Source organism: Mustela putorius, unplaced genomic scaffold, assembly GCF_011764305.1.
Source record: "Mustela putorius furo isolate JIRA1106 unplaced genomic scaffold, ASM1176430v1.1 tig00003834_pilon_pilon_pilon, whole genome shotgun sequence".
NCBI lineage: Eukaryota > Metazoa > Chordata > Mammalia > Carnivora > Mustelidae > Mustela > Mustela putorius.
Genome location: NW_025421987.1, coordinates 103,184,191 through 103,201,870, shown reverse-complemented (window position 1 = coordinate 103,201,870; position 17,680 = coordinate 103,184,191). Strand labels below are relative to the sequence as shown.

The 17,680-nt window shown below is 36.1% G+C and overlaps 1 protein-coding gene across 4 annotated transcripts in view; it reads right to left on the bottom strand.

Moving 5' to 3' along the window:
• Positions 1 to 17,680, bottom strand: part of PIK3CB (phosphatidylinositol-4,5-bisphosphate 3-kinase catalytic subunit beta) — a 207,424-nt gene that overhangs the window by 46,094 nt on the left and 143,650 nt on the right. For all 4 annotated transcript variants that reach the window (XM_004762402.3, XM_004762405.3, XM_004762404.3 and 1 more), the window contains 4 exons: positions 10,540 to 10,728; positions 6,084 to 6,205; positions 2,919 to 3,062; positions 1,419 to 1,518 (listed from right to left, as the gene is read on the bottom strand). In XM_004762402.3, the coding sequence (XP_004762459.1) occupies positions 1,419 to 1,518; positions 2,919 to 3,062; positions 6,084 to 6,205; positions 10,540 to 10,728 (555 nt within the window). The remainder of the gene's footprint in view (positions 1 to 1,418; positions 1,519 to 2,918; positions 3,063 to 6,083; positions 6,206 to 10,539; positions 10,729 to 17,680) is intronic.

Sequence of the window (17,680 nt, the reverse complement as noted above, 5' to 3'; positions counted from 1 at the left end):
CCTGTCAATGAAGGCTATTTTATTTTGATGGCAGAAATGCTCTCATCACAACCTTCAAGGGACCAATGACCTACCAACAAACCAAGCCTGAGCCACAGTTATGCTTCTTACTTGCAAGCAAGCTATTAAAAAAACCTTTACTATTTGCAAACACTTAGCTGTATGAATCAGGATTATCTCCAAAACAAAAGAAATAAATAGATACCAAGACTACAACTGTCAATAATAGTCCCAGATTTTGAAATTCTATATTTAGTAAAATAGTTTCATGGTTCTGTTTAATGGCTTTCATTTTATTTTAGCCTTAAAACATATTTATACTGATAAAATAACATAGCTATTTTATATATTGAATCTATGTTTAAGTTTTGATTTATAAAATAGAGTTATGGTGCTAAAAGTGTGAAAACTCCCAGTAGGATTAAAAAAGATGTTAACTGGGGGCGCCTGGGTGGCTCAGTGGGTTAAGCCGCTGCCTTCGGCTCAGGTCATGATCTCAGGGTCCTGGGATCGAGCCCCGCATCGGGCTCTCTGCTCAGCAGGGAGCCTGCTTCCCCCTCTCTCTTTGTCTGCCTGCCTCTCCGCCTACTTGTGATCTCTCTGTCTGTCAAGTAAATAAATAAAATAAAAAAAAAAAAAGATGTTAATTTTATAGCTGGACAGACTTAACTTTAAAATTCATTCCTGTCACTTAATAGTGGGTTTTCAGGCAAGATACTTAATCTCTTGGAGCCTCAGTCTCCCCCTTGTCAAATCCAGACACTATTGGCAACTACTATGGCATATTATTAGGAGAGTACTCAAGAAATATACTTCAAACACTTAGTATGGTTCTTAGCATATAAGCATTTAGTACCTGACCTATCAATATCACTAATATCTTATCATCTGTCATGATTAGAAAATGAAGGCCTGGAAAGAAGATAAGGGTCTGCGCACACACACACACACACACACAATTTGAAAAAGCAGCTTGAAGAATCTGAATTCTAGATCCTATAACAACTATGGACTTAGTTGTCAAAATATCTCAAACTAAAACATATGGCAGAATATCTGAAACATAAATACTAACTGCAAAGGGTAACTCAGAGATATGAAAATACAGGGCCTATTTCATGACCTTTGTCATCATCACCATCAAACACACTGTTAAGCATGTCTAAATAGGCATTTCCTATTAAAATGTATGGCATGTTTTAATATACATACAACGAGGAATCCGTAATTGGGGGGACACTCAAATAATGTTCTGCTCAGTTTGTTGACACTTCATTTATTGACTTATAATTTAAAAATGTATTAGCTAGGTTTAGTTACTAAAACCTCTATGACATAATGTGAGAAACAGCATATGATACAATTTATCAAAAGCCATATGGCAAACTGAACAGAAGATTAAAAAAAAAATCAGATACCTGCTTGGAAAGCACTTTCATGTGCCCAATACTTCCCCGGCAGTATGCTTCAAGGATAACACCAAATTGTACTGAGACAGCAGGAATATGCACTTCTGACCTACAAATAAATTAATACTATTTAGACAGGCTGCTTATAAAACACTTCAGATCACCAAATAAAAATACTGACTTCATATTCTATTATGAAATAAACTTCTGATGCCAATCAAAAAAAGAACACATTATCTTATTCACAATTATTAGTGGGATGGTCAACTTTCCAAGTCTTTAAACACCACAGTTCAAAACCATGTGATTTTGTAGTTAATTTTTTATTAAAAAAAATTCAAAATACTCACATCTCACCTTATCACTTTTTATAGTTGAAATGGTAATACTGCCAATTAAATGACAATAAAAAAGTGAAGATTCATATCACACAACTGACTAGTCACTCAATTAGCTTCTATACAATTTTCTCTCACTTAAAGAATGCTGTACATGTTTGAAAAAGGAAGGAACACCATGTTTTGTTATTCCTTGGAGGACTTAAAATTAGGAAGACTGAACTGCAGGAGAAGATAATAAGATTAAAATAAGAAAGGAGGGGCGCCCGGGTGGCTCAGTGGGTTAAGCCGCTGCCTTCGGCTCAGGTCATGATCTCAGGGTCCTGGGACCGAGCTCCACATTGGGCTCTCTGCTCAGCAGAGAGGCTGCTTCCCTTCCCCTCTCTCTGCCTACTTGTGATCTGTGTCAAATGAATAAATAAAAATATTAAAAAAAAAAAAAAGAAAGGAAAATCTCTATGAATAATAAGGAAGTCAAGATTCAGAAATATAACCCCCCAAATTAACATCAAAATGATATAGAGCTTATTTTCCTTAAGAACTTTGGCAAAAATGGAGTTAAGTCATATTTTTCTGATAATCATTAGTTTTAATATTCTGACGTGCAGATGAAAATGACTGAAAAATGTCAGAAATGAGGAGCCAACAGTTTTCCCAGGAAAGAAGAATTTTAGTTATCCTTCTTGATTTTACTCCTATGTAAACTTGGTAAAATAAGACTCATGTATTTCTGAAAATGGCCTAATAAAGAAGCCAAAAATAACATTGCTGTTCCTACAGAAAAACTTTAAAACCTCTACCTATTAGTAGCAATGATAATATTACTACCTACCCAAAGCGTTTTGGAAAGAATTGTAAGCCAGGTTTTAGCCCAAATACATTGTAAGTACATAATAAGTACATTTGACAAGAAAATAGCAACACATTAATTATGTTTGTTAAAAATCAAGGAGGCTTGGTGGGATACTTAATCTGAATTAGTTTGCCAAATCCTGAAAATTAAGAGTTGGGTATCAAGAAATAGGAGAAGACACCAAGACAAGTGCTAATGTTACAGATGGCTCAGAAACAACAAAAGCAGCTGATGAGTACACTAAATGTCCTGTATTATGCTGATTTATATTTACAAAAGCACAAGGGGGACTCAAATTGAAAAATACAGAACACTTACCTAAGGTGCCAAAAGAGAAACTGCCCTATTCTCCGATTAGCCAGTGCTCTTTCTAATAGGAATCTAGAGAGGGCACAATCAAGAAAAGGCTCATATTTTAAAACTTGCACCAGTTGTAAAAGATATTGAGAGAGCTCTTCATCACTAAAAGAAACAAAGAAGAGAATAAGTCACTCAACAACTAGTGGCAGAAAAAGACCCTTCTGATCAAACTATCAAATACTAACTTGCTGAAACACAATGGTTCGTGGGGGTAAGGCCTGTTGCATGCTTACATTCACTATTCCACTGTTAAAATAACACAAGAAAAGCTCACTTCCCCTTCCTGTGGGCAGGAGGGGAAGTGAAAAGGAAAGGAGCAAAGAACAAGTATGTGGGGCATCTTAATTATCTAGGTTGATATGATTAATGACTGTACTTACAATCAGCCCAGAAATTAAAAAAAAAAAAAAATCAGGTACTTAAATACTGATTTCTGATCATGCTGGAATAATGATATACTCAGTCAACCAGTTTTTTAAAATAAAAATTCCATCAGTAATCTAGCAAGTTATTTTTCTTTCCTATCATTAGGATTAAGTAATTCCTTTTCACAGATAGTGAATGTTAAAATATTAACTTAATAGTTTAAAGGATAAGGAAATGAGTATATGTACAAGTGGGAACTGATTCACTGAATTAATACAACATAATGTTGTAATTAAATGAGCTGAATTAATATTAGTAGTTTAGTTTGTGTCATATATAAACACACTCTCATCAGAGGCAATTCGAGTGGTCAGGTAAGATATGAATCCCAAGTCCTCTACTTGCTAACTGTAGTCTTGGGCAATAAATGGTTAAGAAAGTAATCTAATGCAGCTCTGGGACTGAAACCCAGGGCACTATTTTTAAAAACAAACAAATAAACAAAAAAACCTCATAAGCAGAAAATTTATCAAAGGAAAACTCATCAGAATTACCAAATGGAACACGGAGATCACCGCAATCTCCTCCTGGAGATCAACACATTTAAGAAAAACACTTGGCCGGGCACCTGGGTGGCTCAGTGGGTTAAGCCGCTGCCTTCGGCTCAGGTCATGATCTCAGGGTCCTGGGATCGAGTATCGCATCATGCTCTCTGCTCAGCAGGGAGCCTGCTTCCCTCTCTCTCTCTGCCTGCCTTTCTGTCTACTTGTGATCTCTCTCTGTCAAATAAATAAATAAAATCTTAAAAACAAACAAACAAACAAACAACCACTTGGCTCAGCCCAAAGCAGGCCAAGTAGCCGCTTCCCCTCAGGTCTCCAAACATAGGGAAACTAAGAAGCAACTGGGAGCCTCATTTTTTAAAACTACTCAACAATCTTAAGTTTACTGTAAAATCTTTGCCCTTTATAAAACCTGCAAGTGATGTAAAAGACAGAAAGGAAGTACTGAAACAGAAGGAGGCTCCTTTTTTCCTCATACTTTGAACTTTACTCCCCTAAAACAGCAACTATGGAAGAGTTTGTGTAATTTCTTTTGTAATGACTTTTAAAAAGAAGAAAAAGGATAACAGTATCCATAATTTTCTGAGAACTTATCTTTTTCAAATAAACATATAGTATAATCTTCATTTTTGAGAATGGCAATGAATAAACCTGAAAATGCCCAGTGTCTGAGACTGTTTCAGTAACGACATTTCTTCAAATAAAGCTCACAGATTTTCACACATATACTGGCCAAAGGGAACTGTATAAGCATGTTCACTGCAGCACTGCTTATAATACTGTTTATTTGGAGAAAACAAAAATGTTCCTCAATAAGGAAATGGAGTAAATAAGATATATCTCTACAACAGAATATTTCACAGTAGTCAAAGAAACAAACTATTTTCTATATGCAATGGGAGAGAATGACCTCAAAAACCTACGGTGGGTTTTTAAAAAGCAAGATTTAAAATAAAATATATAGTAAGACATATTGGTGTAATAATGTTGGGGCGCCTGGGTGGCTCAGTGGGTTAAAACCTCTGCCGTCAGCTCAGGTCATGATCCCAAGGTCCTAGGATCAAGCACTGTATCGAGCTCTCTGCTCGGCAGGGAGCCTGCTTCCCCATCTCTCTTGGCCTACTTGTAATCTCTGTCAAATAAACAAACAAAATCTTTAAAAAAAAAATTTTTTTTTTAAATGCACAATGTTACTCTATATTTTTATAGTTATAAAAATGTAGTATAAACAAAAAAATGTGGTACAGAAGGATACATGACAAATTCATGATAATGGCTGTTTTGGGGAAGTAAAAGTAATTAGCACTAGGTAAAGTAACTACGAGGATTTCACTTTTAACTATAATGTTATTTGCTTAGAAGTATTTTTAAAAAATGACAAAATACTAACATTTCTTAATTCTGAGTGGTGGACAGCAAAGAGTTAACATAACAGCAGGCCTGAACTTTATCCTCTTAAAAAAAAAAAAAAAAAAAAAAAAGCCTGTTAACACTCTGGTCCTTTTGGCTGGCATTTGGAAACAGATTTCAGAAGGCTTCCCACCACCTAACAGGTAAGAGTGGCTTTGTGTGCATAAACTATTCTTACAAAGTGTATGGTTTATGCTCAATACTCATTTTTTGGGGAGTCTAGAATTTTGCTTTTGTGTTAGGCAAAGGGGGCTTCTGTGACTAGCCCCCAATAAAAATTCTGACTGCCACATCTCTAAGACGCTTCCCCAGTGGATAATTATTTCAGACATGTTGTCACAACTCATTGTTGGGGGAATTAAGTATATTCACTGTGATTCCACTAGTAAAGAATTCTTAGAAGCTCCTACATGGTTTCCTCTAGACTTTGCTCTATGAATCCTTTTCTTTTGCCAATTCTACACTGCCTCCTTTTGCTGTAATAAATCACAGCCAAAGTATGAATATATGTGGAATCTTGTGAATTGTAATGAACTGTAGAAACCAAGGGTGATCTTGGGTACCTCCTAACCCAGTGTTTTTTTGCTTTTTGTTTTATAATAGAATAAATATGAAAGAAGAGGGAGAGATGGAGATCAAAAGGGAGAGAGAAAAAACACTTTAAAATCTGAATAATTCCGAGCTCTTTCCTTTCTTATGACACATTCAAGCAGACATCACCTTCTCTATCTACCCCCCAAGTTATTATATATCCTCTCCCCCAAGAAAGCCACCTGGAGAATACCTCATCTGTCGCAGGCAGCCCACAGCATATTCTCTCACGTACTGATCTGGATAGTTGAAATCTAGAAGCTCTAACGCCTCCCGGGGGGGCAGTTTAGGCCAAATCTGAAGTAGTGCCTGAAGCTGTTGAAAAATTAAAACTGGTTCAGAAATTATAAGGGAGAAAAGTAATCTACTTCTCCTTGACACACAGGAGCAGAGATTGGTCAAAAGAAAGGAAAAGCATACTTGCAATTACTGAGGCCTCAAAACTCCACTCCTATTAACGTGGATTAGTAAAGACTATCTTTGTTGAAATATTCTATAAATAAGCAATGAAGTACTTACCTGGGAATAGAATGATACACTGAATATAATCATTAACTATTAAATAACTTTTCAAAGGAAAAAAGAGAGAAAAAAGATCAAGAAATACTTAAAGGTAAAATTCAAAGTACAAATATAAGTACACACTCAAGCTAATGACAGGCAATTTACATATAAAAAGTTCATTAATAACTCAACATAAAATTATTTTGAGGGAGCTTATTTCCAGTTCTTAATACTTTTAAGAATATCTATCACTGGGGCACCTGGGTGGCGCAGTGGGTTAAAGCCTCTGCCTTCAGCTCAGGTCATGATCCCAGAGTCCTGGGATGGAGCCCCAAGTCTGGCTCTCTGCTCAGCAGGGAGCCTGCTTGTGATCTCTTGTCTGTCAAATAAATTAATAAATAAATAATCTTTAAAAAAAAAAAAAAAGAAAGAAAGAAAGAAAAAGAAAACAGAATATCTATCACTTAACAGATTTTTTTTATTGACCATAACAAGTTTACACCCTTTAAATCATAGTAAGTGACTAAAAATAAATAGTTTATTTTCTATAAACAAGGTAAAAACAGCCAGTCCCCTATTTACAGATGCCACTTAGAAATGATCTAGACAGAATAAAAAGGAATCCCTCCACAGGGATGAGTGGGGACTGCAGAGGAGGGTGGATTTGGGCAGAAATGTCTTCATCTTTGGAAACCCTACTTCCAGAGAGCCCAACCTAGAAAGAACTCTTATCTGTCTCCCATCAGAGCACTGTGAGACTCATCCTCCTCCTCAAGGTTAATTATATTTATAGCATGTACTCTTATTAGGGATGGTTAAATGAGAAGAGGAGTGATTATGGAAGAGAGAGAAAAAAAATTTTGATAACTATGATTTGTGGCCCTCCAAAGTTCAACTCTATCTGACAAAACCATATTCTATATTATCACATCATATCTATGTGATATTTGGTATCACATGAGTAGCATGTAAGTAGCACCTGGAATCCAAAGAAGACACACAAAATGTGTGCAAGAATAGGGTTACAAAAATATGGAAAAGAGATGGCAGTAACTGGAGGACTTCTCTCAACAGACTGCCAACCTCACAGTCATACTGCAAAAAGTGGCCTAAGAATATCTGCTGTCTAGCTACCTTGTCGTTTGTCATTTAAGTTTTTATGAGACTTGGGCTTTGAGAACTAAATAAAAATCATTCTTATTTTATTATTTTAATTCTACTAATTATTCAGGCTCTCTCATTAATTAGGTCAGGTGCCAAAATAGGTCAATAATACTTGAATGAATATCTAGAAGCTGTTTATTTTCTCATATCAAGCAAATTTTACCTCACTAAAGATACTTTTTAAAAATTGATTTTTCTATTAATTTCACATTTGCAGAAAAAATAACCTTTGAATAACTTTTAACAATTTGATTATATTGCTATTATTACTAACTACTAACACAGTTATGAATTTGATATTACAATTTACATAATTATATAAATAATTCAAATACAGTAAAATATTAGTTTAACTTTTTCTTAAATTTTTGTTTAATTATTCTTAAACTTGTGTAAATAAAAGGAATAAGCTTTATACTTGCTCTTTTTATGTATACAGCACATAAGCACATATATACATATTGTACATAAAAAGACAAATACTTACCCATGGATCAAAATATCATGGGGAAAAAAAAAATATATCATGGGGATGGGGCTATTAGGGGAAAAAATGTCTAAACAGGCTCCTAACAGAGGCGACTAGGTGGCCCAGTTGGTTAAGCATCTGCCTGTGGCTCAGGTCATGATTCCAGGGTTCTGTAAGCCAACCCCTGCTTATTGGCTCCCTGCTCAATGGAGAGTCTGCTTCTCCCTCTCCTTGCTTCTCCCTACCCCTCCCCGCCACTCACACGTAAGCACTCTTTCTCTCTCAAATAAATAAACAAAATCTTTAAAGGGGGGGGAAGTGCTCCTAACAAGTGTAAAAAATTTTGACAAATATGGGCTTAAAGGTAAGAAACACCTACCTCATACCACTTTTCATCACTGATGGGATTCCCTCCCCACTTTGCCCAAGGTCCTAAGGGAACAGAAATCCCCATTATGGATAGGGGAAATAGGGGGACCATATCCAAGGTCTGAAACAATAGTTTAAAGGTTAAACTATGCTGTGAGTTAAAAACAGCTCTACTATTGGAAGGAAGTTGCCTTTGGTAAATTTATTTACAATTATTAAAGAATTAATTTATATAAATGTAAAACGAAATAAAATATCAAAACTTACTACTTCAGTTTGCGTAAAGCTAAGGAAGTGAATAGGGAAGAGAAATCTGATTCAATGATATAAATAATGAAAACAGTGCTAATTAACTACCTGCCTTCTGCAAAGCCTATTGAAACACTTCTACATTATTATTTTCCTGTGGCTTAATGGAGGACTACTCTTTTTTTTTTCTCTTGGGGTGGGGGTGGTGGAGAAAGGCTTCTATAGAATTTTCACCCATGGCTTATCCCCTAGGATCAGAATACAAACTTTACACCAGACTTCTGGCTCTCCACTTCTTAAAGTAGTCAATTTACTAAAAATACAGTTTATTCATTCTTTTGTATCCATACACTTTTTATTCCAACAACTTTTTTTTCTCTAGACTACTAAAAATAGGGATTAGGATTGGCTAATCCTAAATTGAAGATGTTAGTTTTATCTCAAAACAACGCTTTAGGTTACCTCTTGGAAATGAGATAAGTGTGCCAAATTCCAAAATGTAAAAATTTATATCCCTATGCTCATATAAATAAATAGTAGTGGTACCTGGGTGGCTCAAGAGGTTAAGCACTGGCTCTTGATTTTAACCCAGGTCATATGATTGCAGGGTCCTGGGATCCAGCCCAGCATCGGGATTTTTTGCCCTTAGTATTCTCTCTCCCCTCTTCCTTGTCCCTCCCCTACTTGCATGCTCTCTCTCTCTTCAAAATAAATAAATCAATATTTTTTTTTAAAAAAAGGAAAGAAATATTAAGCAAAAACTAGCTCTTTTTTTTTTTTTTTTTTAAAGATTTGAGAAAGAACACACAGGCATGCTAGTGGGGGGAGGAGCAGAGGGAGAGGTTCCTCAAGCCCACTCCTTACTTAGCATGGAGGCTGAAGCCCTGGTGGATTTCACAGCCCATGAGATCATGACCTGAGCCAGAACCAAGAGTCAGTGGTGAACAAAATGAACCACGCAGACGCCCTTCGTTCTGTTTTCTGACAGATGAAACAAGAAACCTCTCTCTCAGTATCTTTTAAGAGTACAGCAAGAAATTTCTTCTAATTCTTTTTTTTTTTTCTTAAGATTTTTTATTTATTTATTTTACAGAGAGAGAGAGAGCACAAGTAGGCAGAGAGGCAGGCGGGGGGTGAGGTGGGGGTAGGCTCCCTGCTGAGCAGAGTCCGATGCGGGGCTCATCCCAGGACCCTGAGATCATGACCTGAGCCAAAGGCAGCCGCTTAACCCACTGAACCACCGAGGCGCCCCTGACATTTTTTTTTTTTTTAAATTTACTTGTTTGACAGACAGAGATCACAAGTAGGCAGCGAGGCAGGCAGAGAGAGAGGGGGAAGCAGGTTCCCTGTGGAGCAGAGATACTTGTGATACTGCCTACTTGTGATTTCTGTCAAATAAATAAATAAAATCTTAAAAAAAAAATACTGCCCACCCAAAATGAATGTTAAAAACTGATCTAAAAGGTTTACGCTCTAAAGTATTAGCTTCTAGAAATAGAAGTAATTTTCAAACAATACATATTCATTTTAGAATAGTCAATGCAAAGATTAAAGTCATTTTAAGATTAAAACTTTGGGGCTCACTGATGAATCTGTTAGAAATAATCCAGAACTTACTATATGCAGGCAGTAATTATAGATGATTACACCAAAAGCAATGTTTTAATTGTTCTTAGTGGAAGATACAGGAAACCTATCTAGAATCTGGGAATTTAAAATCTTGAACTTTCTAGTCTGTCATTTGGAGTATATGTAAGAGTTTAAAATCTGAAAACTTCTCTTATTATAGAAAGTTATCCAACGTATGGAGATATCCCTGTATAAGAAAGGACAATTTACATGAGATTAACCATATATGTCCCCAAAAAGAATTACAAAAATTATGTTCTGTTACCTGAGCAACATCCTCAAGTTTATTCCACTTGATTGACAGCAGTAATTTTGGCAGTGACTGTGGGAAATTCTCTCTGCAATCTTGCCGCAGAGTCCAAATAAGATCCATTTCATTCTCACACAATTGAGACAAGGGATCCCTGTCCAAGATTTCTTTTAGTACAGCAAGAAACTTTTTTCCACCTCGACTCTAAGAAAGTAAAATTTCTCATTTATTACATAATTTAATTCCATGAACATCACTGGCAAACACTTAGCAAAATTATATTATAAGGAATTTATAAATAATTTATAAGCTTTAAAATAAGATACTAAAGATCTGATCCCTTAAAAAAATTAATAAAGATGGATGCCCTTTTCATAAGTTGGTAGCATATTAAATTTGTAAGCTAAGGATGAAATAAAGTATTCTCCAAGAGTTCTAAAAAGGGGGTTTCCCCTTCCTGTTTCTTTAAAAATCCATGCAAACGCTAGGTGGCAGAATTGCAATTTGGATTAAAAAGTCCTTTATTATTTAAATTGTTTCTTTCTATCCTTCCATTTTAATTTTCAATTGCTATAAACAAATCAACAAAGACAAAACAGACATACTAGGTTTTTTCTTTTTTTAAGAGTTTATTTATTTATTTGTCAGAGAGAGAAAAAAAGAGCAGAAGCAAGGAGAGTGAGAGCCAGAGGGAGAAGCAGACTCCCACTGAGCAAGGAGCATGATCCTGGAAGGACCCTGGGTTCATGACTGACTCAAAGACGGACTGAGCCACCCAGACATCCCCGAACATACAAAGTTAAAAAAAAAAAAAAAAAAGCATAAGTGTCTTGTTGGTTCAGAGGCATTAAAACCATTTAGATTTAGATTAAGAACTGAATCCTTGGGACACCTGGGTGGCTCCATGAGTTAAAAGCCTCTGCCTTGGCCTCCGGTAGTGATGCGGGATCAAGCCCCACATCAGGCTCTCTGCTCCTCAGGGAGCCTGTTTACCACCCTCCCACCCCCCACCCCGCCTGCTTGTGAGCTCTGTCTGTCAAATAAATAAATAAATAAATAAATAAAATCTTAAAAAAAAAAAAAAAGAACTGAATCCTGGCTAAAACTAAACATGAAACAAATATTATCCCATTTTCTTCCCCAATTTGTACAAGAGTATACCAAAATAATGAAGATGGCCCAATCTATTTTTTGGATATACACTCTGAATTGTAGCAACATTAAAAGAAAGAGATTCATTTCCCCACACTTAAAGTAGAACTATACTATTTAGGCCAAAATACATTAAAAACAAAAACAAAACAGGGACACCTGGGTGGCTCAGTCAGTTGAAGGCTGGACTCCTGGTTTTCAGCTCAGGTCATGACATCAGGGTCAGAGATTAAGCCTTGTGCTGGGCTCCCTATTCTGTGGGAAGTCTGCTTTAGGTTCTCTTTCCTTCTCCCTCTCCCCCACCCAACTGCTTATGTGTGCATGCTCTCTTTAAAATAAATAAAATCTTTAAAAAAAACAAAAAAACCTCTCCAGAATAACCAGGCAAGATTCTGTAAAATCGTATATTCTATTATTTATAATTTTGTACTTGATGTTTCTAAATGGAATTTCATATAAGCATTAAAATAGTTAATAGTTAAAATGCTAATTTTCTAAAGTAATGAGATTCAAAATAACACATATGTACAAAAGAATGGGGGTTATGATTATCTACATAGATGTCTATGTAGAAAATCTGAAAGAACCAACAAAAATATTATTGGAACCAATGAATAATTAAAGCAAGACTGTAGGACACAATTTAGTAAACAAAAGTAAACTGCTTTTCCATATATCAGCAATAAACAAGTGGTTTTTGAAATTAAAAATCTAATATCACATTAGCACCCCAAAATATGAAAACTTAAACAAAATATGTACAAAATCCATATATAATGAAAATTATAGATCTCTGATGAAAGAAATCAAGTAACTAAATAGATATTCCATGTTCATGAATAGGAAGATTGTATATATGTCCAAAATTAGCTCTTCTAATGTAATCAAGAGATTCAATGCAAACCCCATCAAAATTTTATAGATATTGACAAACTGACTCTAAAGTTATATGGAATGGCAAAAGACCCAGAAAAGCCAACACAATACTGAAGAAGAAAAAGGTGAAGGACTGATACTACCCAAATTAGTAGAAATAAATGTGAAATACCAAACTATTAAACTCCCAGAAAATAACACAGGAGAAAACCTAGATGACCTGGGCTTTGGCAATGACATTTTACATGTTAACACCAAATGCACGACCTATCAATAAAAAAACTGATAAACTAACTACTTCATGAAATTTAAAATTAATTGCTCTGTGAAAGACACTGTCAAGAGAATGAAAAGACAAGCTACAGACTGGGGGAAAATATCTGTAAAGACTTATCTGATAAAGGGCTGTTATCCAAAATAAACAAAGAACTTTAAAAACTTAACTATTAGAAAATAAACCATCAAACTAAAATACGAGTCAAAGACCTGAACAAATACCTCACCAGATAAGATACAGGCACAGCAAAGAAACATATGAAAAGATGCTTAAAATCCTATGTCATCAGGGAAATGCAAATTAAAACAAAAGTGAGGTAAAACTACACACCTATTAGAATGGCCCAAATTCAGAACACGGACAACATGGAATGCTGTCAAGGATGTGGAACAACTCTTATTCACTGGTGGCAGGAATGTAAAATACTACAATAATGCAGAGGAAGACAGTTTCACAGTTTCTTACAAACTAAACATACTCTTACCATACAATCCAGTAATCACGCTCCTTGGTATTTACCAAAAGGAGTTGAAAACTTATGCCCACAAAAAACCTGCACACATATGTTCAGAGCAGCTTTATTCAAAACTGTCAAAACTTGGAAGCAACCAAGATGTCGTTCAGTGGGGTAAATGGATAAACTGTAATACACAGAATGGAATATTATTTATCATTAAGAGGAAATGAGCTTTCATGCCACAAAGACATGGAGGAACCTTAATTCCTGCTAAGGGAAAGAAGCCAGTTTGAAAAGACTACAAACTGTATGATTCTTTTTTTTTTGGTATGATTCTAAATTATACAAAATTTAGGTCAAATTATGAAGAAAATAAAAACATCAGTGGTTGCCAGGGTAGGGTGTGAGAATGAACAGGCAGAGGACAGAGGATATGCAGGATAGTAAAAATACTCTGTATGATATGATAATGGTAAATATGTATCATTATACATTTGTCTAATCCCACAAAGCACACAACACCAAGAATGAAACCCAAGGTAAACTAAGGACTTTAGGTGATTATGATGTGTCAGTGTAGGTTTCTTTTTGGTAACAAATGTACTGCTGTGGTGAGTGATGCTAATAATGGGAAAGGGATGTGCATGTGAAGGGACAGGAATATATGGGAAATCTCTGTACTTTCCTCCCATATTTGTTGTGATCCTAAAACTGCTCTTTAAAAAATATAATCTTGGGGGGTACCTGGGTGGCTCAGTGGGTTAAGCCTCTGCCTTCGGATCAGGTCATGATCTCAGGGTCCTGGGATCGAGTCCCGCATCGGGCTCTCTGCTCGGCAGGGAGACTGCTTCCTCCTCTCTCTCTCTCTGCCTGCCTCTCTGCCTACTTGTGATTTCTCTCTGTCAAATAAATAAATAAAATCTTTAAAATATATATATATATATAATCTTGGGTGCCTGGGTGGCTCAGTGGGTTAAAGCCTCTGCCTTCAGCTCAGGTCATGATCCCAGGGTCCTGGGATCGAGTCCCGCATCGGGTTCTTGGCTTAGCAGGGAGCCTGCTTCCCTTCCTCTCTCTCTCTGCCTACTTGTGGTCTCTGTTAAATAAATAAATAAAATCTTTTTTAAATATAAAAAATTTTTTTAAAAATCTTATTTTAAACATACATACACACACGCACAAAGGCTATGATTACAGTGGTTTTATATTCAGATCCTCAACGTAGAAAGAGTATGCTTTATTTTACAGGCTTGACTGGGTTTCTCTGAAAAGTTACCATCACAAGTCATCGGAATTTGAAAATCAAACTCCTACACTTACACATCTCGAAACCTGTTACTGCAAACAACACAGAGCCTAAACTGTTCATGTCAGAGAAACAGACCACTATTAAGTTAAATATGGCAAAAAGCCAACAAACCTATTATAATTTTGTGAATCAAAATTAGACTCTACAGACCTACTGTAAGTAAATATCCTAAAGACCTAAGAGTAAACGAAGAGGGGAGAATAGAGGTTTAGCTGTATAATTGTACTATGATTGTTTACTAAGCTATGAAAAGCATAACACTGAATAAAGCCAAGGTAAAAATAAACAACTACCAGAAATGTGGCAGGAAGCCCAAAGAAAACACAGAATCTTACATTCTTTTGCAAAACCCCAAATAATCAATAATGAAAACTTAAACTGCACAGGGTAAATGGTGAATTTATACATCTGTTCAAATGCTTGAACTAAAGTAATGGCAGAAAGCAATGAAGAGTAACATTCATATTCTCTTTCTTTATGTTTAGATTTTTCAAAATCATATACATATTATGATGTAATAACCATTACTAATGAAAATAGAACAAAGCAAATATACTTTGCTATAAGTACATCAAAAAATGACTGTGCTTCTTTCCTCTTCTAAATGGGGGATCTGGTTTTGAGGGAGGGGAATGAAAGACTGGAAAACTCATTGGTCATTTTTTTGGGGGGGGAAAGATTTTATTTATTTATTTGGCAGAGAGAGAGCGAGAGCATGCAGGAGCACACAAGCAGGGGGAGCAGCAGACAGAGGGAGAGGGAAAAGCAGGCTCCCCGCTGAGCAGAGAGCCCAATGTTGGACTCAATTCCAGGACCCTGGGATCATGACCAGAGCCAAAGGCAGACACTTAACCAACTGAGCCACCCAGGTGCCCCTCATTAGTCATACTTAAACTCAGCATGTTACCAGTATGCCTGCTGAGGACAGAATTAACTATGTGTGGCCAGACAAACTGACAAGAGAGTTACATGACTGGGAGACTGATTACAAACAGGGGATTAAGCAAATAAGCAAATATACTGTGGCTAACAGACATCCAGATTTCTCAATGTCAGAAAACAGAATTACAAATATTGAAAGGCAAAGGCTAGAAAAAATCCTGTAGTGGTGGACCTAATAAATTAAAAACATTGATAAGAGCTCATGTTTTTTAATAGATAAAGCAATATATCTTGGTGCTTATATATGCCCAAATATATGCAAATATATATATGTTACCTAGCTGTTTTGTGAAAAGGCCTAGATACAAGTGCATGCCAATAGCAATGAGCATATACAGTGCCCAAATCTTGGATTCTAAATACTTTCCACATATGGAATCAAGACTCTTAACATGTAATATTAAGTGGCATACACACAATACTCCCCTCTGCTCCTCAATTCTTCAGTGTATATTTCCTAAAAACAAGGTCATTCTCATACTTAACCAGAATCTGTTCACAAAAATCAGGAAAATAATAATGACATAGTTCTATTGTCTAATTCACATATTCCATTCAATTTTTCCAGTTTTCTAAACAATGCTTGTTATAGATCTAGGATCCAACCCAGGCTTAACTGTTGCATTTTGCTGTCATTTATCATTAGGTTTCTTCATTCTAAAACAGTTCCTCAGTCTTTCCTTACCTTCACTGACTCTGACATTTTCTAAGAATACAGGTCAATTACTTTGTAGAATGTTACTCAACATGTATTTGCCTAATGTTTTGTCATAATCAGATTCCAGCTATGTATTTTTGGTATGAATACAATGAATTGGTGGAGTGTGCCTCTTACAGGAGGCAAATAATGTTAATTTGTCCTATTGCTATTGATGTTAATTTTTTAAAAGATTTTATTTATTTATTTATTTGACAGAGATCACAAGTAGGCAGAGAGGCAGGCAGAGAAAAAGGGAGGAGGAAGCAGGCTCCCCAGTGAGCAGAAAGCCCAATTCAGGCTCAATCCCAGGACCCTGAGATCATGACCTGAGTTGAAGGTAGAGACTTTAACCCACTGAACCATGCAGGTGCCCCTTGATGTTAATTTTTATTACTTCATTAGGATAGTGTCTACTAGGTTTTTCTGGGATAAAGTTAACAAGAAGTATTTTGTGGGCCTGTTTTGAGACTAACCGTCCTGTTTCCCATCAAACTTTCACCCACTTGTTTTAATAAACATTTATTACTGTATCTCGCACCTAGGGTGCCTGGGTGGCTCAGTCTAACTGACTTAACAAGCATCTGCCCCAGCTTGGGCATAATCTGGAGGTCCTGAAATCTAGCCCCAAATCGGTCTCCCTGCTCACTGGGGAGTCTGCTTCTGCCTCACCCTCTACCTGCCACTCCCCGTTTCTGCTTTCTCTGTCAATGAATAAATGGAATCTTTTAGAAAACAAATGTGCCAAAATGTTAACAGGTGGGGAAGCTGAAGAAAGGCTATATGGGAATTCTCTGAATACTTCCTGCAAATTTTGACTTAAGTTTTAAAAAATCTTTTAAATTTTTGCTATTTCCTTCCCTAAAATTGAGGGCTATAAAAACTCCAAATCATTCTCCTAAGAAAACTTCCTAGGTAGATTTCTAGGACTTGTGAACACTGGCTTAAGTTATCACATCTGCATACTCCAAAGCCAACCATTAAAATTTTATGCCTGAGTTTCCACAGTAGAAAATAAGATAAAATTATAATATGGACGTTTTAGATTAGAGCAGGGTTTCTAAACCTCAGTGCTATTATTATTTTGTTGTAGAAGGATGGTCCTGTACATTGTAGGAATTTAGCAGACCCCTGAACTTTACCCACCAGATGCCAGGAACACCCTCACAACCAAGAAAACCTCTAAACAATGCCAAATGGCCCACAAAGGGCAAGTTAGTCTCAGGTTGAGTTCCACTAGATACGAAGATAAAAACTGCCAATTCTATAATCATAATTCACAAGGATCACATTTTTCCTATTCTACAGACCCAAGGTCCTTGGCATACAACCAATTTAAAAAATACTAACACCTATTAGGATGGCTACTGTCAAAAAACACAAAAGTGATGACAAGGATATAAAAAACATTGCTTTTGTAGCTGGTGGGAATGTAAAATGGTACAA